The sequence below is a fragment of the Anolis sagrei genome, chromosome 1, assembly GCF_037176765.1.
Source record: "Anolis sagrei isolate rAnoSag1 chromosome 1, rAnoSag1.mat, whole genome shotgun sequence".
Taxonomy (NCBI): domain Eukaryota; kingdom Metazoa; phylum Chordata; class Lepidosauria; order Squamata; family Dactyloidae; genus Anolis; species Anolis sagrei.
This window is the reverse complement of record NC_090021.1, coordinates 221,651,126-221,673,182: the sequence shown is the minus strand read 5'-3', so window position 1 is coordinate 221,673,182 and position 22,057 is coordinate 221,651,126. Positions and strand designations below refer to the sequence as shown.

The following is a 22,057-nucleotide window of genomic DNA, read 5'->3' as shown; positions in this document are numbered from 1 at the left end:
GCATCTCTCCATCATGATGACCCCTGGCTAGAGACTAAGGGAAAAAACTGTTTTTTTAAAATGTTTTATGATAGATAGTAAAAATGGAGAACAAGTTGTAAGGACGTGTATTTTAAAAGCTTCTGCATCTTCATGCCAACACATTAGATTCTCGTATTGTTTTATTTATTACAATTTTAACATGCTCTCTTTTATATATTTATTTTAATACAATATAAGCCTGGAGTCAGTCTCCCATGACCTTATAGCTGTGCTGCCTTATCTGTCCCCGAGTTTTTAAAACATAATTATTTCTCATTAATTAGCACACAGCTATCCTTTTGCCCATTTGAGGTTTGAACAAAGTCGGGAAACTTTTAAGTAATTTTAAGGTACTCAATACAAGCACAAATTAAATTAAAATTACACGGCCAGGTCTTAAATATCTAAAATGGACACATTTCAAGAAACCAGGTTATTTTAAATCCACACTGGGCTAATATTTATTAGGCCAAAACAATATGCCACAGAGCGATGTTCAAACTTTTGTTTTCTCCAGAACTCGCCACTGGGTCAGGGCATACCAAATGAAGGCAAAAGGAAAGAAACAGCAAAATTCAAAATCAGACCAGATATTATAAACACAGAAAGTTAAATAACTGAGTTAAATAACTTCATTATTCAAAGCTTCCTTTACACTGGATTGTTACAATTAAGAAGAAGATATAGTAGTAAACCAGTATGTTTATTCTTGCCACTATGTTTTGACTTACACATTTGTTCGGCATCTCAGAATTTCTCCAGGAAACTTACTTTGCATTTTGAGAATCTGTTTTAAATCACTGCCATTATTCAATTATTTTTAATGTTCCTGTATGGTATATTATCTTAGTTACATTTTGCTTTAACTTATATAATAAGCTACATTGAATATAAATAAAATAAATAACAAATGGAACACTACATTTTTTCCAAAACAGCAAAATAAGATGAAACTCTGAATGGAAAACATAGAGAGAACTATTCAAAATGTTCAGTTAATTGCTGACCATTATGTGGAACTGGAGAAAATAATAAATTTAACACAGGAAGCTTTCTGGATTGATTCTAAATTGTCAAGATATTAAATGTACTGTTAATTATTTAGAATAATTTAGCAAATTAGAAGAATTCATTAGATGTCAATGGTTATCTTCTGCCACCATATCCTGCTGATTAAATATGGATTTTAACTGAGATGTTTTAGACTTCTTTTGCAAAGGAAGAACCAGTTCTGCTAAAATAACCCCTTATTTTTAGAGTAAGCTATATCCAGCTGTTTTTCTAGCAACCACACAATAATTCATCAGCTCAACACCTGGGGAGAAGGGAACTTAGAAAAATGAGCCTTGAATGGCTATAAACTGTGAATAAAAAGACTAACAGGGCAATCCTAATTTAATGAAGTGCTGCCTGTATGGGGTTAAGATTGGGCATAAACCATTTCCACTGGAAAAATGCTCTTTGATGTTTCTTCATTCAGTTGCCTCCGACTGCTCTTCTGCCTGCTAATCTCAGAGAACTTCTGATAATCTGCTGACAGAAGTGGTCTATTAAGATCAGCCAGCAGGCCAGTTCTACAAGCAGATCATCCTATTACATGGTGATTTTTAACATAAACCAAGGAATCATAGAGTTGGAAGGGACTCCAAAGTTCATGAAACAAGGCACTAAAGCAAGCCCAAGAGACGGCCATTCAAGACCTCCAAATAAGGGGAATCAATCACACATCAAGACAACCTCTACATGAATTAGCTTTTTGCACATTTCCGAGAGATATCAATGGTCGCCTAGCTGACAGTACCTTTTGCTCCCACATCCTATTTTAGGTACCTTTGTTTCTCCATCACAAGACTTGACGATCATCAAGTGGAGCTTGATATGCTAATATGAAGGATGAACACTGGCTTAGTTATACAAGCCACAGAGAAATTGTATTAAACATATACAAACATGCCCTGGAGGAAGTCTCACAGAACTTAATGGAAGCCATTTTTTTAGAAGGGGACTGTCATCTTGTTATCTTTCATGTTAGGCTGCATTAAGATCACTTCTGACACAAGGTCATGAGTTTGAAGCCAGCCCGGGTCGGAGTGAGCTTCTGACCAATTGTGTAGTTTGTTCTCGACCTTTGCAACCTGAAAGACAGTTGCATCTGTCAAGTTGAAAAATTAGGTACCACCTATGTGTGGGGAGGCTAATTTAACAAAATTTACAAGACCATAAAAAAGACTCCAGCAAAGCACTCCAGCAAAAGCATGTGGGGAATGTGGAAGTACTTCATCAGCATCGCAGATGGACGATGAAAGCGACAGCTCCCCTGGCGGCCAGAAAAAGTGAAATAGCCTCTGACTGTTTGTCTATATCTGTTGTGTGTCTTTGGCATTGAATGTTTGCCATATATGTGTACATTGTAATCCGCCCTGAGTCCCCTGTGGGGTGAGAAGGGTGGAATATAAATACTGTAAATAAAGAATAAATACATAAATTAGGACAAAGTCTCTGTATTTTTAAACAGTTGGTATACAATATATCTAGTTTTCACAATCCAATTATGTAAAACTTGTTTAGTTGTGTGTATCTACAGGGCCATAAGTGATATAAAAAAACACACAGGTGAATATGGGTGATTCTAAACAAACTGGAAATGTTGCAAGGATGCAAGATCAGTTTTTATTGATCCAAACAGATTTCCCGGGGTGAATATGGAGAGCTTGTAGTCCCTTATACAATTTATTCTGTGTGTTCAGTAGCCTTTCCCTTTACTCTTCAAATTGCTTACTTTAGCTTAAGACAAATCTGATTGAATGTTATTAAAAACATTTCACTAGGTAAATATTTCCAGTTCTGTATTTTGAAACTCTCAAATATCATTCTTAAAGGGATAAACTTAGCAGAAAGTAACTATACAAGTCTTTCTATCTGAAAAGGTCATCATAAGATTTACATGAGAGGTAGATGCATCATGACATCTTACAGAATTTGTCCTTTCTCATATAATTAGGCACACCTAACCAGATATATGATTGCAACTATTTCCCCCTAGGTACAACATGGCCACTTCAAAAGCAAGTACAGCTGATGGTAATTTAGTATTCTCTATGCACGATACATGGTAGACATTCGCTTTTGTGTCAATGTGTATTTTCCTAAGTGGTCTTTGACCATTTAGAGACAGTATCTATGAGCACTAAGATAGGAGAAGGAATACTAGGCACTCTTATTTAACAGTAGGGCCAATGGCTTACTTCCAAGAGTGAACAAGCATTACATCAATCACACTGTGGAGGCATTTGGACATCACAATTAAACCAGAGTTTAACAGGCACTTATCAAGGACAAGAGAATATGCCATTTCCATTACTCAGTCATTCCAGTATACTGTAAGAGAAGTAGCTCTTTGCACATGCTTAACACACCTAGCAATATCAGGTTATCCGCCTTGTTTCCCTTTTAGCAAGCCAGAACAGGTTTGCTGTAGACGCTAGATGCACCTACACTGTAGAATTAATGCAATTTGACATCACTTTAACTGCAATGGCTCAATCTTATGGAGTCATCTGAGTGGTAGTTTTAATATGAAGTTGTATTCCAATATAAAGTCCAAATTCTCCCCCACTGGCACTTATATTGCTTTGAGAACACATGTCTACTATGACAAAAGGACCTTTTAGCTACAATTCTTCAAAACCATATTTGAGTGAACCTTTGAAGATCTATCCGCAGCGCTTGTAGATGTCAAACCATTCCTTTATCTCAGGTTTCTATTTCGGTTCTCTTGCAATGCTCATCTCTGTCACTAGACTGCAAGGCAACACAGCAAGCTGAGACCCCCTTTCATTAAAATGACAGTGTCAATGAGGGGAATGCTAAAATGCCACCCAACAAGAATAAGGGCGGAATTAGCATATTTAGAGATGTATTAGTCCCCTGAGTGAAATCATGCTATCAGCTAGCTGCAAGATAAAGCTAATTTGGCTTCCAACATTTTATCAACAGTATGCCATTCCGCACAGTAGCTAATTTAGATGGCTCCATAGCCTTCAAATTCACACAGAATGCTACCTACAGCTTGCTAAATTAACTAAGGAGGAAAGGTCACTTCCCTTCAGATATATCTGCATGCATGCCTTGGCGCTATAAGACAAAGTAATTTAAATATTGTAATTACAATTAGTTATTTCAATTATGATTTTAATTTATAGTAAATAGACATGAGTAAGATTTAACATCTATCCTGAAATATTAATTCTGTCTGAAGGGAATTAAAGCCAGATTTTATTAAAGATTTTAAAAGTGACTTGATATAAATGACTGAACATGTATTGACTCAATCCATGCTCATATTTACATTTCTCATTTACCTACTTTCTTATTTACTTGACATGACAGACCCACGGGAAGAGGAAAGTAGAGCTAGTTTTACAGTCGACCCTCCACATATGCAGATTAACTTCCGCGTATTGCTTTATAAGCTTTCTTTAAGAATCTCTGGGTTCTCTATAGTCAACTGTCAGAAACCAACCATACAATTACACTGGAGGACCAAGGGAGAATGCTTCTCTAGGCATGTGTAGGTCCTCCATCATGGTTCTGTGACCAATTATGTTCAGACATTAATCATAGAGTGACGTTGGAAGACCCAGAAATTCCTAGAGCTGTTCTCTCAGATTCATTTTTTTTAATTCATTATTTTCCAATTTTGCAGGGATCTTGCACCCTAAACCTCAGTAAACTTGGAAGGCTGACTGTACAATGCAAAGAGATTTGCTGGAGATTAATACAAGACGTATTTAGATATCTATGCATTGAACACAAAAGGTATTTAAATACCACTTTAGAATGATAACACTGCAAGGATGTGAACAGTATCCTAAATAGCCTAAAATGTCTCTAGCTCCAAATTAAAGAACAACACAGATTAAGTTATATTGAGGCCAGAGGAAAGACATCAAATGCTAGCCATCCTCAAATTAAGAAGTTCAGTAATTTCACAGTTGAGCCTTATTCATGTTTATTCAGAAGTAGTTTCCATTCTGTTCAATGAGGCGTGTGTTTTAGTAGGTGTGTTTTAGCACTAAAAGACAAAAATACTGCTTGGTGCCAACAAGTTATTATCTATTCGTAATGAGAACTACTTATAAAACAGTAAGCTATTCATGATACAATGCAATAAACCTAGAGATCACTCTGTTTAAACCATCAGAAGAGAAAGGCATAGCAAACCACACAAGTATAAGAAAAATAACACCAAATTACAACAGTTGTGGGTATTATGTTGTCGAAGGCTTTCCTGGCCAGAATCACTGGGTTGTTGTGAGTTTTCTAGGTTGTATGGCCATGTTCCAGAAGCATTATCTCCTGACATTTCACCCACATCTATGGCAGGCAGACCTCACAACTTCTGAGGATGCCTGCCATAGATGTGGGTGAAATCTCAGGAGATAATGCTTCTGGAACATGGCCATACAGCCCAGAAATCTCACAGCAACCCAGTTGTTATTATTTTTTGTAAGAAAGTAGAAACTTTTTAGTGAAGTATACATCTTATACCACAAACTTATAAAAATTTAAAATATTGTTGTCCACCGTTTATTCAAAGTCCTGACTATTAATATCATCTTAAAACAAATAACAAAAGTTTAAATTATTTAAAAGATTAAGAACCAACAGTTTAAACATTATTTTATAAAATATGTGCAGCCTGGATTGCTGGCTCAAAGACTTTAATAAAAAGACAGGTTTTAACATGATGCCAAAATGATTCTTAATGCTGGTGCCAATTGAACCTCCAGAGGGGGGGGGGGGGGGGAAATGTAACCAGGCTCCCACAACAGGAAGTTTTCTCTATTAATGGGACATAAAGGACACACCTCCATTCTTGGACAGGCATATAGGGAGAACTGCTGACTTTCTGAGTTGGATTCAGAATTCTTGTGAATTCCTCTTGAAAATTTCCCACAAGAGTAAAGCGGTGAGAGGTAATTTTAAACAAGTTTAATTATTCTGCATTTTCCTTATATTGTGTGACTAGCTGCTTTGAAGAGGCAGAATAGAATGGGAGGTAATGTTAGGAGGAAAATGGGGGCATTTCTAGGGCTACTGCCTTCTTCCAGCCTCCACCAGTTCTCAGTCCACTCTGCAAACAGAAAAAGCCGCTTCATCTGTATGATACCATTTTATCTGCCTAGCACACTTTGGTAGAGACGGTTAAAGCCCTTATAAAACAACAACATAGGACTAAGCCATGGTAATTAAAGAGGTAGTAAGGTTTTTCCCTGACATTAAGTCCAGTTGTGTCTGACTCTGAGGGTTGGTGCACATCTCCATTTCTAAGCTGAAGAGCCGGCTTTGTCCATAGACACCTCTAAGGTCATGTGGCTGGCATGGAGCACTGTTACCTTCCCGTTGGAGCAGTACCTACTGATCTACTCACATTTGCATATTTTCAACTACTAGGTTAGGAGCCCCCGGTGACGCAGTGGGTTAAACCCCTGTGCCGGCATGACTGAAGACTGACAGGTCGCAGGTTCAAATCCAGGGAGAGGTAGATGAGCTCCCTCTATCAGCTCCAGCTCCTCATGCGGGGACATGAGAGAAGCCTCCCACAAAGATGATAAAAACATCAAATCATCCGGGCGTCCCCTGAGGCAACATCCTTGCAGACGGCCAATTCTCTCACACCAGAAGCGACTTGCAATTTCTCAGGTTGCTCCTGACACGACCAAAAAAAAACCAAAAAAAACTGCTAGGTTAAAGAGGTGCCAAATAGTGTTGCTGCACCCTTGAGTGTTAAAGGAAAAATGCGTAGATATGCTGCCTTGAGTTCCACAAAATACAGTTAGAATAAAATGAAAATAGGAGTGAATCTCATTGACCTCACTGGGCCTTACCTCCAAATGCATGTGTGCACGTGGGAGAAACAAACGAACAAAAGCAGAGCAAAATATAAGCAACTGCTAAATATCTAAATCCATTTGTTCTGTGCAGAAAGTACTATGCTGATCAAATCTTCCAAGGACAATCATCAGCATTAGCTTCAACTCATTTTTCACTTCAATCTGCATTATCAAAGCCATCACTAGCAGGCCTCTCTGTGCTGTAGGGCTAGAGGGCAGCTGGCTTTCATTTGCCCTTACTAAGATAATGTAACATGAGATCATAATTAATTTGAAAGGACAAACTGGTACTTCCACCTTCATGAATTTCTGCACTACAGTATGTGCAATGTGTGCAAAAGATATGAAGGTCAATAGCCCTGACAACTCTTAACAGAGCTGAGGAAAACCCTGTCTGACATTGTAGAAAGGGGCTGCAAGGCAGACTAGATCAGGAGCATATAGCCAATGGCCTCCATGTTTTGAAGCAAATATTATTGTGGTTAATGGCCAGGCGTGAGACGTATTATAATTCAGACTATGAGGAAGGTACCAGCACACTGAACATTGTGACAAAGTATAAAGAAGAATTCTATCTCTTGAGACTGGATTTAAGTAACAACTAATACATTCAACTGTTAGCAGCTGATGAGTTAATTCACCAACACAGCTACTCTTCCCCTGAATAAAGATGCTGTCAGCAAATAGAAACAGGAAATCATTATATTTTCGCCCTTCCATTTGTAAACAACTATAGTAATTTGAATGGCTCATCTTGGAAATTCTGGATCAAACCCTAGATGGATTTTGATCTGTCATATATTTTTGCAAGGTAATTCTAATAGCCTAAGTGGGTTAAAGGGAATGTGTCAGTGATCTATGATGAACAACCCCCCCCCCCAAAAAAAACCTGAAATTGCATTTAACTGGGGGACCAATTAGATTCAGCAATTTCTTCCAAGCATAGCTTCTTTACTCACACAAAATTTGGGAAAATTACTTTTTTGGATGTCACCTCCTAGAGTTACTCAGTCAACATGGTCATTGTTTTTTTATCCTATATATAAAATTCAAAATATATGCATGCATATATGTGTGTTAGTTTGTTTGTACCACTAAATTGCCTAAACAGCTTGCTAAATCTGGACCAAACTTGGCATACATACCCTTTGCGGAGTTACACGTGTGTGTGCGTGTGTGTCTGCACCTTGCTCTGAAGCTGGAAGAATGTGACTTCCAAGAAAAGGCCAGGTGAAGAAAGAAAAAGGAAAGGGGAAAAGTTATGAGGGAAGGGAAGTGAGAGAAAGAAGGGAAGAGAAGGGAAGGGGGAAATAATGGGAAGAAAGGAAAAAAGGAACACAAGGAAAGGAAAGGAAAGGAAAGGAAAGGAAAGGAAGAAAGGGAAGGTGCATATTGAAAAGGAAAGAAGGAAAAGGAAAAAAAGGTGAAAGGAAAAAAAAGAGCCACAAGAAAATGCAGACCTATGCAATGGGGAATATATACAACATGCTTGTTTGAGAAATAAAATCAGTATTTTAAATAACTAAAATTAATTGTTTCAAGCATTTTCATTCATGTTTTACTATATTTTGATACTACTTAGCAAATGCCCATGCCAGGAACTGAAATTTCTAAGTCCAGGAGCTTCTGGATGGCGTAATGTGCCTGCTGACCTGAAGACTTGAAAGTCAGTGACTCGAATCTGCGAGACACAATGAGCTCCCATCTGTCAGCTCCAGTTTTCCATGCAGGGACATGAGAGAAGCCCCCCACAGGATGGTAAAACATCTGGGCGTCCCCTGGCCACGTCCTTAGAGACGGCCAATTCTCTCACTGCAGAGGTAACTTGCAGCATATTCTCAATCTGCTTCTGACAGGATAAAATAAGGAGCTTCTGATTTTGTTTTCCTTTTGAGTAATGACCCCTGGTGTGCAAATCATAGGACCCACACAGAGCACATCCAAAGGCCTGACACCCAATTCTTTTTCTTCATACAAAAATATGTTTGGACCCCCAAGATACACTTTTTAATTAACCTTTCCATTTTGTGGGAAAATACCAAGCTATTTCAGGAGGGTTTTCCCCTTGAAACAATTAACCCCCTAATGTTTAGAGTGGTAACTGTAAGTGATGCGCAAAGGCAAGCTTCCTCCGAACAAATCTTGCCAAGAAAACCCCATGCCAAAAAAACCCCATGCCTTAGGATCACCATAACTCAAAAATAAGGTGTAGGCAGCCTGAACATATATTCAAATAACACATCTCCAATCCCAGATTTTTAAGGGTCCTTCCACACAGCCATATAATCCTGAATATCAAGGCAGAAAATCCCACATTATTTTCTTTGAACTGGAATATATGGCAGTGTGGACTCAGATAATCCAGGGCCCTTCCACACAGCCCTATATCCCAGAATATCAAGGCAGAAAACCCCCAAAATATCTGCTTTGAACTGGGTTATCTGAGTCCACACTCAGATAATGTGGGATTTCCTGCCTTGATGATCTGGGATATAAGACTGTCTGGAAGTTAAACCAGAGATTGTGGGATTTCTGCCTTGATATTCTGGGTTATATGGCTGTGTGGAAGGGCCCTGAGTTATCTGAGTCCAAACTGCCAAATATTTCAGTCAAAGCAGAAAATGTGGGATTTTATTCAGCTGTGTGGAAGAGGCCCCAGAATATCAAGGCAGAATAACCCACAATATCTGTTTTGAACTGGGTTATCTGACTCCACCCTGCCATATATCCCAGTTCAAAGCAGAAAATGTGGGATTTAATTCAGTTGTGGGAGGGACCTTAGAAGGGCAGTTTGTAAAGAATTTCAGTTTATGGGAGTGCAAAGTACTTTTGCAGTTGGAACTCAATGTATAGCAACTTAAATAAACTGAGGACAAGGTGGAAATAGAAGGAAAGAGACAGGGAGCCCTTCTACACAGCCCTCTATCCCTGAATATCAAGGCAGGGCCCATAGACATGTTTTTTTTTTTTTTTCGTGTCAGGAGCGACTGCAAGTCGCTTCTGGTTTGAGAGAATTGGCCGTCTGCAAGGACGTTGCCCGGGGGACGCCTGGATGAATTGATGTTTTTATCATCCTTGTGGGAGGCTTCTCTCATGTCCCCGCATGAGGAGCTGGAGCTGACAGAGAGAGCTCATCCGCCTCTCCCCGGATTGGAACCTGCGACCTGTATTCTTCAGTCCTACCAGCACAGGGGTTTAATCCACTGCACCACCATTATCTGGAATATGTGGCAGTGTGGACTCAGATAATTCAGGGCCCTTCCGCACAGTCCTATATCCCAGAATATCACGGCAGAAAATCCCATAATATCTGCTTTGAACTGGGTTATTTGAGTCCACACTCAGCTTTAAAAAAAATTGTTTATTGTAGTTATATGTTTTGTATTTTACTGCGATGTAGTTTAGTTTATTTTAACGTGTATCTTATTTTATTGTAATTTGTTGTTTGGGCTTAGCCGCATGTAAGCCGCCCCGAGTCCCCGTTGGGGAGATGGTGGAGGGGTATAAATAGTTTATTATTATTATTATTATTATTATTATTATTATGTGGGATTTCCTGCCTTGATGTTCTGGGATATAAGGCTGTGTGGAAGGGGCCCCAGTTCAAACCAAATATTGTGGGATTTCTGCGGTGATATTCTGGGATAGAGGGCTGTGTGGAAGAGCCCATAGACTTTATAAAAGCAGCAATAAAGGGTGAGTAGTAAACAGAAGATCAGTTGGACTATCCCAGCAAAATTGGGACAACTGGAGAGTATTTCACAGGGACCTGATCACATGCAAATGATAGGAATATGCAAAGGGATATTGCAACTGCCATTGCTCAATACTGTGGGATCATGGGAGTTGTAGTTTAATGAGGCCCAAGCCCACTTTGGCAGAGAAGGCCCTGTAAAACGACAACTCCCGTGATTCCATGGTATTGAGGCAAGGCAGTTAAAGTGGTGTCCCAAAGCATTCCTTCTACAGTGTAGATGCAGCCCAGAAGGGGAGACCTACCAGGGTCTGGAGGAGGCAGGGAAGCATCTCCCGCAGCCATGTCTCCTCTGCTTTCCCGCCCAGCCTTCTTCCCATTAGGAAAGAGAAAGCACTCCTTCAGGCGCCGCCTCCTTCTCCTCCTCGTCACCGCCCCTCGCCCCGCCCCTTCCCCCTGCGTCACGCGAGGAGGCTCACGTGGCATTGTTGTCATTCTTCTCTTCCCAGGAAGCAGAGGGTGAAGGCAGGACGCGGCTCCCCCAAAGCCCTCCCTTTCCCTTGGCCGCTTCCAGAGTGTGCCGGCTAGAATGAATTCAGCTTGACACTGCTTTAACTGCTCAGTGCAGTAGAATCCTAGGATATGCCATTTCCTGAGGCTGAAGACATTACCAAACATTAACTGGGTTCTATAGCATTGAGTTAAAGTGGAGTCAAAACTGTGTTAATTCTGTAGTGTAGACGCACCTTTTGCGGGCCCTGCTTGAAAGAATTGCCTTGCCAATAGTGGTGCTCCAATGAGTGGCTTTGTGAGTAAGGGTGTATCTACACTGTAGAATGATGGAGTTAGACGCTCCACTCTTCTTCCTTCTTTCTCCGAAGATGGGACAGCTTAAAAACTATAAAATGAAGGTCTCTGGAGCTCCACTTTTCTTTGTGGTGGAGGCTCCTTCTTTGGAAGCTTTTAAACAGAAGCTGGATGGCCATCTGTCAGGGGTGATTTGAATGCAATATTCCTGCTTTTTGGCAGGGGGTTGGACTGGATGGCCCATGAGGTCTCTTCCAACTCTTTGATTCTATGATTCCTACCTCCTTCCTTCTTTCTCCAAAGGCAGGGCAGTGTAAGAACTATAAAATGAAGGTCTCTGGAACTCCATTCTTCCCCCTTTTTTCTCCGAAGGCAGGGCAGTGCAAGAACCATAAAATGAAGGTCTCTGGAGCTCCACTCTTCTCTCCTCCCTCCTTCCTTCTCTCCTCCTTCCTTCTTTATCCTAGGGCAGGACATTGTAAAAAAGATAAAATTAAGGTCTCTGGAACTCCACTCTTCTCCCTTTTTTCTCTGAAGGCAGGGCAGTGCAAGTACTATAAAATGAACGTCTCTGGACCTCCACTCTTCTCTCCTCCCTCCTCCCTTCTTTATCCTAGGGTGGGACATTGTAAGAGCTATAAAATGAAGGGCTCTGGAACTCCACTCTCCTCTCTCCTTCCTTCTTTCTCCAAAGGCAGGGCAGTGTAAGAACTATAAAATGAAGGCCCCTGAAGCTGTACTCTTTTCTCCTCCCTTTCTCCAAAGGTGGGACAGTGTAAGAACTATAAAATGAAGGTTTCAGGAGCTCCACTCTTCTCTCCTCCTGCCAAAGACAGGGTAGTGTAAGAACCAGGCCGGTAGCCAGGATTTCATTTCGGGGGGGGGGGGGGGGGATTTTCAGGGGGGGTTCGGGGGGGGGGGCTGAGTCTGAGTGAAAGAGGGTCTAGCCTAGCAAACCTTTTGTATCATTACCCGAATACCCCCATGCATATGGGATATATTGAGTATGGTGATCAGATCATGATATGAATAAACATAACAGTTTAAATAATGCACCAGTAAGGGCTTTTCACGAACCACCATGAGAATTTCGGGGGGGGGGGGGCTGAAGCCCCCCGAGGCCCCCCCCCCCCCCCCGCTACATGCCTGGTAAGAACTATAAAATGATGGTCTTTGGAGCTCCAATCTTGTCTCCTCCTTCCTTCTTTCTCCAAAGGCATGACAGTGTAAGAACTATAAAATGATGGTCTCTGGAGCTCCACTCTTCTCTCCTTCTTCCTTCTTTCTCCAAAGGCATGACAGTGTAAGAACTATAAAATGAAGCTCTCTGGAACTCCACTCCTCTCTCCTCCTGTCCTCTCCACCAGCCCCAGTACACGTTGTGCAACTACAACTCCCTGGATCTGGACCTCTGGCATTTTAAAAATCGTGTGTAGCTGAATGGTGGGAGTTTTTATTTTGAGGAGGCACCAGCACTCTGGCTGAGAGGGCTACAAAGACTCTGTTAAAACTACAACTCCCAGAGATAGGCTTCTTAGCCTGGAGCAGTGGTGTCAAACCGTGTTTCTTTCTCTACAGCGCTACCTCCAAGGCGTAGGCCTCCCACTTCTCCTCCCTCCCTCCGAGCCCTTCCTCTGGCTTGGCTCAGCCTTTGGGTTTCTCTCAGGCCAGGCGGAGCCAATCCCGGCCCCTTGAAGGGCGTGGGAGGCGCGGGCGGCGCATGCGCGGGGCTGCCTTGTTTGCCTGGAAGCCGGCCGGCCGGCGCCTGGAGGGCGATGGGCTCGGAGTGGAGCCGCCCGGAAGAGCGCGAGCCCCTCTTGCAGCCCCCGCCGCCCGCGCCCCCGCCGGCCTTGTCCCCCGCGCGCCATGCGGGCCCGCTCCCCGCGCGCCGCCCGCTGCTGCCTCTGCCGGGGCCTCCCAGCCGGGTCTACGGGCGGCGCTGGCTGGTGCTGCTGCTCTTCTCGCTGCTGGGCCTGGCCCAGGGCCTGGTCTGGAACACCTGGGGCCCCATCCAGAACTCCGCCCGGAAGGCCTTCCACTTCTCCAGCCTCGACATCGCCCTCCTCGTCTTCTGGGGGCCCATCGGCTTCGTGCCCTGCTTCCTCTTCATGGGCCTCATGGACAAGAAGGGTAAGCCCCGGCCGAGGAAGCACCGCAACAACCACGACGAGGAGGCTGGGGATAATAAAGGCAGACATGGGCCAACTTGGGCTCTCCCTCCAACTGTTAGGAATTGTGGGAGTTGGAGTCCAAAACACTTGGAGGGAAGGCCCAAGTTGGCCCATGCCTGGACAAAGGACATCCTGTAGGTGAATGTAAAGGTTTTCCCCTGACATTAAGTCCAGTCGTGCCCAACTCTGGAGGTTGGTGCTCATCTCTATTTCTAAGCCAAAGAGCCGGCGTTGTCCATAGACACCTCCAAGGTCATGTGGCCGGCATGACTGCATGAGCGCCTTAACCTTCCCACTGGACCTATTGATCTACTCACATTTGCATGTTTTCGAACTGCTAGGTTGGCAGAAGCTGGGCCTAACAGTGGGCGCTCACACCACTCCCTCGATTTGAACCCGCGACCTTTCAGTCAGCAAATTCAGCAGCTCAGCGGGTTATTTATTTATTTATTACTTTATTATTATTATATACTTTCTGTCTCAGTCCGCAGGCGATTCGGGGCAGCGTACAATTGGCATCAAGACCATAAAATACAATTACAAAACCATAAAAACAATCAGAGAATATAAAACCATAGCAAAATCAATAAAAACACATATCCTTAGGGTCTCCTTGTTGAAAACACATATTCTTAGGGTCTCCTTGTTTAACCCACTGCACTACCAGGGACATCCTGTACGAGTTCCTTTACAATCTTACCTCTTTGAAAGTGCCTTCCACATCCTTTCACTCCATCCCAGGGTAAAGGAAGGGCACTTCCTTCCCTCCATCCCATATTCATCCCATATTCCCAATTCTTTGCCCTGGGATAGAGGCCTAGGGAGCTTTAAGTTGAGATTTAAAAGGAATGAGGGAAGGGAGGAAGCCAAACAAATAGTCAGCAGCACCTGTAAGGAGAAAAGATCCTTAAAGACTTATTTTTATTATCCTATCAGAAGCGAACCAAGGGTACAGTTGTAATGTATTTAAAAACACAAACCTTTCTCTGAAAATAAGACAGGGTCTTATATCCCTATTTTGCGCCAAAACATGTGTTAGGGCTGATGTATAGCTGTCTGGACGCTATTTAAATTGACTTTTTAAATAGTGAACTGTAACTAGGGCTTATTTTTGAAGTAGGGCATATATTTTGAGGAACCTCCAAAACCCTGAAAAAATCATGTTAGGGAGGTCTTATTTTCGGGGAAATAGGGAACAAAGTTTAAAAACTTGATATTATATTACATGTCCTTTGACTAGAAGCTGGCCACTTGGAGTGCCTCTGGTGTTGCTGTAAGAAGGCCCTCCATTGTGATGTGGCAGGGCTCAGACTACATTGTAGTAGGTGGTCTGTGGTGTCCTCTTCTCCACACTCGCATGTCACGGACTCCACTTTGTGGCCACATTTCTTAAAGTTGGCTTTGCATCTCGTGCCAGAGCGCAGCCTGTTCACCCCCTTCCAGGTCGCCCAGTCTTATATGTGCCCAGGGGGGAGTCTCTCATCCTGTATCAGCTGTGGATTGAGGTTCTGGGTTTTAGCCTGCCACTTTTGGACTCTTGCTTGCTGTGGTGTTCCTGAGAATATCTCTGTAGATCTTAGGAAGCTGTTTCTTGATTTAAGCCTCTGGTTCTCAACCTGTGGGTCCCCAGGTATTTTGGACTACAACTCCCAGAAATCCCAGCCAGTTTACCAGCTGTTAGGATTTCTGGGAGTTGAAGACCAAAACATCTCTGGGGACCCACAGGTTGAGAACCACTGAAAGCCATTGGCATGCTGGCTGATATCCGAACAGAGGGTCGGCCGGAGATGTCACTGCCTTGGTTCTTTCATTATTGGCTGCTAGTTCCTGGCGGATGTCAGGTGGTGCGATACCAGCTAAACAGTGTAATTTCTCTAGTGGTGTTGGGTGTAGACATCCGGTGATAATGTGGCATGTCTCATTAAGAGCCACATCCACTGTTTGAATGTGGTGAGAAGTGTTCCATACTGGGCATGGGTATTCAGCAGCAGAGTAGCAAAGCGTAAGGGCAAATGGCTTCACTGTCTCTGCTTGTGATCCCCAGGTTGTGCCAGTCAGCTGTCATATGATGTTGTTTCTAGCACCAACCTTTTGCTTGATATTCAAACAATGCTTCTTGAACATTACTAAGAGATACTATAAGACACAGCCCTCCTCCTCCTCTCAGTGGGGGCATCTACACTCGAATTTAATGCAGTTTGACACCACTTAAACTGCCACGCTACTACTTCTCCAAAAATGTCTCCATTCCAAGCTGCCATCGGGTCAACTTGGACCCACAAGACACTATCAAGAGGGCTTTTATTTATTTATTTATATCCCACTTTATCTCTCCATACGGAGACGCAAAGGAGCTCACAGTCAAAAACATTACAACTTAAAATATACAGTAATAAAATAGTATATCACTAGTAGTAATTATATTTAATATATTTGTATTGCTATTTTACAATATTATAATATATTGTATTCCCATTAGTATTATATTGTGTTACATTATAATAATATCAATATTATATGCACATACAATATATTATATTATTAGCATAGCGTGATATTAGTATTATGCATTACTATATTATGCTATACTACTATACTGCAATATTATTAGTGATATTAAATGTAATATATAATATACAATTATATTATACGCTGTAGAATTAAGGCAGTTCGGCACCACTTGAATTACTATGTCTCAAGGCTATGGATTCATGAGACTTTTAGTTTGGTGAGAGAGACAGAGTGCTCAGAAAAGGCCTGGCATTTGGCGGGGTCTCTCTTTGGGTGAATCAACACTGTAATATTAATACAGTTCGATGCCACTTTACCACAGCTCAGTGCTATGGAATAGTTTTGAAAAAATCTTGGCCTTCTCTGCTAAAGTGTGCTGGTGCTTCCCCAGACGACATGTCTGTCAGTTAAAGTGGTGTCAAATGGCATTCATTCTACAGCAGGCATGGGCAAACTTTGGCCCTTCAAGTGTTTTGGACTTCAGCTCTCACCATTGTGGGACTTGAAGCACTTCTGCACTATAGAGTTAATGCTGTTTGACACCACTTTCACTGCAGTGGATGAAGGCTGTGGAATCATGACAAATGTAGTCTGGTGAGGCGCCGGCACATTTTGGCAGAGAAGGATAAAGAGCTTGTAAAACTACGTTTCCCAGGAATCCATAGCATTGAGCAATGCCAGCTAAAGTGGTATCAAACTTCATTAGTTTTACAGGGTAGATGCACCCAGGCTGTGCTTTTTATTGTGTGCCTTCAAATTATTTCTGATCCAAGTTGAACCTATCACAGGGATTTCTTGGAAATACTTGCCTTGAGGTTGAGCAGGCGTCACTTGGCCAAGGGATTTCTTGGAAAGACTTGCCTTGAGGTTGAGCAGGCGTCACTTGGCCAAGGACACCCATTACTGAGTGGATATTTGAATCCTGGTCTCCCACTACACCATATTCGTTTTTATTCAAATAATGTGTAGCCACAGCTGTAAAAAATAGGAATGTAATCTTAGAAATGTAAAAGCATCACAGTCCAACACTCGAACCACAGGGACAGTTTTCTTCAGGAAGACCTGTCGCTTTTAAGAAGGTATTGAAAATATCATCTTTAATGGGTTTGGATTAGGATTTTATCTTTTTACTATGTGTTAGTGTCTGTTTAATTGGCCTGATTTTTTGTATATTTTAAATGGGATACCAATACTTTTATGTCAAGCCACTTTGAGTCCCCCTTGGGGAGATAAAGTGGGATATAAATAAATATCATCATAATAAATAATGGTAATTTAGTGTTTTTAATAGAACTGTTTTTTTAACATTTGTACCAAATGATTTTAGGTGTAATATGCTCTATTTTCTACTTAATAAACATTCTGGGTCCTGATATGAAATGAATAAGTAATACTTCCTGGAATTCCCCCTGCAATGGTTATGTAAAGCAACAGGAGCCATGCTTCTTATTTTACTGGCAACCTGACTGCCTCTGCTTGTGTTATTTTCAAATGTGGCCGGTGGAGGACCTGTATTCTTTTTCTTTAAAGAAATGATCTATCAGTGTGGTGTAGTAGTTTAAGAATCAGACTATGACTTTGGAGACGAAGGTTCAAATCCGTATGCAGCCACAAAATCTACTGAGTGAGGTTCGGCAAGTCACACTCTGTCATCCTCAGAGGAAGGCAAAGGCAATCCTTTTCTGAAGAAACCTTGCCAAGAAAAAATAAGATAGGATTGCCTTAGGGTCACCATAGGTCAGAAGCAACGTTGAAGACACTTGAAGTCATACACATAATCCTGTGAGAAAGGGTGGGACTGAATTCTGTCTTATCCTTCTGACCATGCTTCTTATGGTTCACAGGAAAGGGATTTTTGAGCTGCCTCAGCGTGTTATAACCATTATAGTCACTGAATAAATACATATATTGAGCTCATCAAAATATAGGATACACCTACTTCCACATTGAACATCTAGTGCTTTTAGTGTATAAAATACAGAATCTTTAATGGTGGACCTAGAGGGGGGATGACTTTTTTGACTTTATGTGACTAAGTCAATTATCCCATGGTAACCCAAGTCTAAGGGATTCTTTTGGCAGGATTTATTCAGAGGAGACTTCCCATTGCCCCTGTAAACACTGATACACTGCTATATAAAATCCAGATTATCTGCTTTTGAATTGAATTATATGGCAGTGTAGACTCATATATCGTAATCCAGTTCAAAGCAGATAATGTGGATTATCTGATTTGATAATCTGGATTATATGGCAGTGTAGAAGGGGCCTAAGGCAGAATTTCATTTCTATGGTATTTTGGGAGTTGTAATTTTGTATGGTCTTTATCCTTCTCAGCCAACGAGCGCTGGTGCCTTGGTCACCAAATGACAACTCCCAGGACTTCATAGCATTGAACCCTGCCATTTAAAGTGGAGTCAAATTGTATCAATTCTACAGTGCAAATGCACTGTGGGTGAATTTCATCCCTTCCCCACTAGCCTTTTCTAAGGCATACCCTGCCAAACATCTGGCCTTTTCTGACCATCATGACCATCACTGTCAGATAGGTGTTGGTAGACCTTTCTGAGGTTCTGGGTCCCCAGCAGTCACCCAAAAGTCTTTGATCTGGCTTTCAGCATGAAATTAAATGTTGTAATTCTTGAAAAAACAGAAATGTACATAAATGTGTATAAACAAACCCTTCACAGTCTGTTCATTTTGATTGCAACACATGTTTCTCAACAACAGTAGGCATGGGTTCCTTCCAACTTCTTCCTGCTGAACAAAATATGTTGTTAGTTTATTGTTGAAGGCTTTCATGGCCGGAATCACTGGGTTGCTGTGAGTTTTTCTTGTACTTTTGGGCATGAGACTACTTGCATCAGTTCTTGGCCAGAATGTAATTAAAGCCTCTGTCTTCAAACCAGATATTTTTACACTCCACTTTAGTGTATCATCTAAACAAATATTTTGCCTGAAGATGGTGTCTTTCAGAGGAAATTGAGATTCAGCTAAGATGTTTTTGTTTATTCAGTTCTGCTGCTCAAGTAAAAAGATATTGCGCCTTCTGTGTTGAGTATCTTGCATACATAAAGTAGTAATGCTACCAATCCATTTGAGTTCTAGATTGTATTACAAAAAATGTATGAAAGGGAAAAAAAGGGTTTGCTGGGTTTTGTAGTGATAAGAAATGCAATATAGCTGTGAATTTGGAGGCTTTGACATGGAAAGGATTCATGGTTCCAAAAAGCCTCCTTTAAGTTTTGCAAATTTCATGAACAAGTTTATTTTATTAAGGAGAAAAGAGAGATCTCAATGGAAGTCATTATTCTTTGATAGTTCCCAAATAAGGATCAAAAGATAGGATTGAAATGCAGCTCCCAGAATGCATGTCTTCATCCATTTTGACTGACAGATTTTGAAATCCAGCAACATTTGAACACCCAAGTTTGAAATTCATGAGATTAGACAATTCATTTTTTATACAAGACCTTTCCAAAAATTATTTATTTATTTATTTTAAAACATTTATATTTCACCCTTCTGACCCTGCAGGGGACTCAGGGCAGAGCACAACATATATACGGCAAACATTCAATGCCGGGACATAAACTATCAATATACGCAAACATTAAAATCACTTATATCAACTTTAAGATCATCTGTTTAAAACTATCTCAGGACACCATTCTATTATGTTCTGAAAAGGGAGGAAACTGGTTAGAGAAAAGGGTAGAAGTTTTATTTCCCCTCAGATATGGATAATTAAGGTGAGACACAGAAGAAGCTCAAGATCTGTAAACCTTCAGTATTGGAAGTTCTGGCTGCCCAGAAATGGGATATAGTGGAAACAATGGACTTGCTTTGTGTAAATAGAACTAAACATCATAACTTATTTTCAGAGGAAACCAGACTGGTAAGTCTTATGTTCCAAGAGGATCGTACTACTTGGCAAAGTGGGGTAGTCATTGTTATGCTCAAGTGCCTTTGTACCAAGCTTCTTATTTTCAATTTCTAGCAGAAGTATATCTAGTTCAGATTTGGAACATGTTGTTTTGTAGATGAGAACTGAAACTATTTCAAGTAGTCAAGGGACATGGATCAGTACTGTACTCCCCAGGCCACTTCACTCACATGGATGATTCTGTGTATACATTTTTTCTGGCTGACTGGATTTTTGATTTCTATACCAACCAGGCAGAAATTCTTAACTAGAGCACCTATTGTTGTGTCTCTTTTTCCTGGAAGATGCACGCAAGTTCCTCTACCTTCTTTGTGTTTGTCCTCTAATTTGAAGGAAGGACTGTCCAAAGAAATTATAAAGGAGCTCTGTGGAATTCTGAAATCTAGAATTGTCCACATGAGTGGGTGAGATAATGACACATACATTTCAGATACTTCAATGTACACAAACTTTGTTTCAAGCTTGAAATGATTATAAAATATTGTATATAGTTACTTTCCAGCTTTAAGTATAAGGTACATAGAAAACAACTGAATTTTGGGTTTAGACTTTGATCTGATCTTCAAGACATATGTGCAAAGACAAGTATTCCAAAATCTGAAAAAAGTATCAAATAATTTTGGTCGCAAGCATTTTGGATAAGGGATAACCTATATAGCTATAATGTCTTTCCTGACGTTTGATGGATGGTGCTTTTAGCATATTAGTAATTTCAGGACTGGTCAGTCCTGTATGGGTAGGCACATGTAACTATATCTGTGGAAGAAACTTGTTTTAAAAATTGACTTGCTGGGACAAGTTCAGCTTTCTGTTTTCAAATAAAAGCCAGTTATGTAATGTGGGAGAGCTCGGTGGGTGTGAATGAGACAATAGCTGTGCTCTGTTGTCACCCTTATTGAACTGGAATAACACTGCACACAACACAGCATTTGTTAGCTTGTTCTGAATATGTCAGCCATTTAAAAAAAAACTTTCAAAGCTAGCTATCATCGCAGCATGTTAGGTGTTAGGTGAAGTACTTCCTTTTCTATTATCAGGTGATCCCATGATTCTCTCAGGATTTTTTAGGCAAGAGGTGATGTTGCCAGTTTCTTCCTCTGAAATATACATTATCTTGTATTTTTGACTGCATCCCAACCAAGTACTAAGCAGGACTGACCCTACCAAGGTCCCCTAGATGAGTTAGAATCTTTAGGGTATTTATGCCTCAATGCAAAAATACATTGATCAAATATGTATGTTCACAATACTTGTGTAGATACATGACCTATCAATCCTATATTGCTAAACAAATAGGAATACATTACTTTATGTCTACATTAGTTATTTTGTAGGGGTTGCCATAAGTTTACAGGTCACTTAGAAGGCATTAGAACACCAAAAAGGGATTTTATTTATTTATTTATTTATTTGCCATATGCAAAGTTCCTTCCTGGGCCCAGTCCTGTTCTACATCTTTATTAGTAAATTATATTTTATTAAAGTTTTGTTAAAGGAAAATCGTATTTTTTTGAGGGGGGGAGAGGAGAAAAAAGAAAAAAGAAAATTTGTTTACATGCTAAGTGGGAGAACATTTTAATTTTAGGAAAGTAGGAAAGAAAGGAGAGTGGACCATAGGGATTTTCAACAGGAAGACTTTGAGACTTAGAGCATAGATTTACATATGTGAGAGATTAAGTAGAAAAGTAACCTAGAACCTGACCACAAAATATAAACATAGTTTCTGTCAATATTTGTTGTTTTTATTTGCTATTAAGTTAGCTTCCACCTAGGAATGAAAGGAGCCCTAGTCAACAACAACATTATGTAGATCTTGCAAATTTAGAGGGTGTTTTCTTTTACTGAGGTCACAAATGCATAATGTGATCTTCTTCCTTTCTAAAAGTCAATAAGGCAGTGCAATAAGGGTTTTAATAACCCTCTTGCAGTCAAGTCCTAAAAGCCTGTTGGGTTGGAAAGTTTTCACCTGCTACTGGAAAGAAACCAAAATGGGAATCACCATAGTTTTCCT

General features: G+C 40.9%; 2 protein-coding genes across 7 annotated transcripts in view; one reads left to right on the top strand and one right to left on the bottom strand.

Annotated features, from left to right (window-relative positions):
* HSPBAP1 (HSPB1 associated protein 1) overlaps positions 1 to 11,040 on the bottom strand; it is a 71,354-nt gene extending 60,314 nt beyond the window's left edge. For 2 of the 6 annotated variants that reach the window (XM_060774672.2, XM_060774689.2), the window contains exon 1: positions 10,917 to 11,040. In XM_060774672.2, coding sequence (XP_060630655.2) covers positions 10,917 to 10,956 — 40 coding nt within the window. In that variant the 5' untranslated portion in view covers positions 10,957 to 11,040. Of the gene's footprint in view, positions 1 to 6,454; positions 6,568 to 8,569; positions 8,704 to 10,916 lie in introns of those variants that run through there. The other 4 variants (XM_060774679.2, XM_060774663.2, XM_060774653.2 and 1 more) reach the window with 4 other exon arrangements.
* Positions 11,041 to 13,129: 2,089 nt separating this feature from the next.
* The window catches only part of SLC49A4 (solute carrier family 49 member 4), a 96,907-nt gene continuing 87,979 nt past the window's right edge, over positions 13,130 to 22,057 (top strand). The window contains exon 1 of the mRNA XM_060774701.2: positions 13,130 to 13,548. Within this exon, the coding sequence (XP_060630684.2) occupies positions 13,194 to 13,548 (355 nt within the window). The 5' untranslated portion in view covers positions 13,130 to 13,193. The remainder of the gene's footprint in view (positions 13,549 to 22,057) is intronic.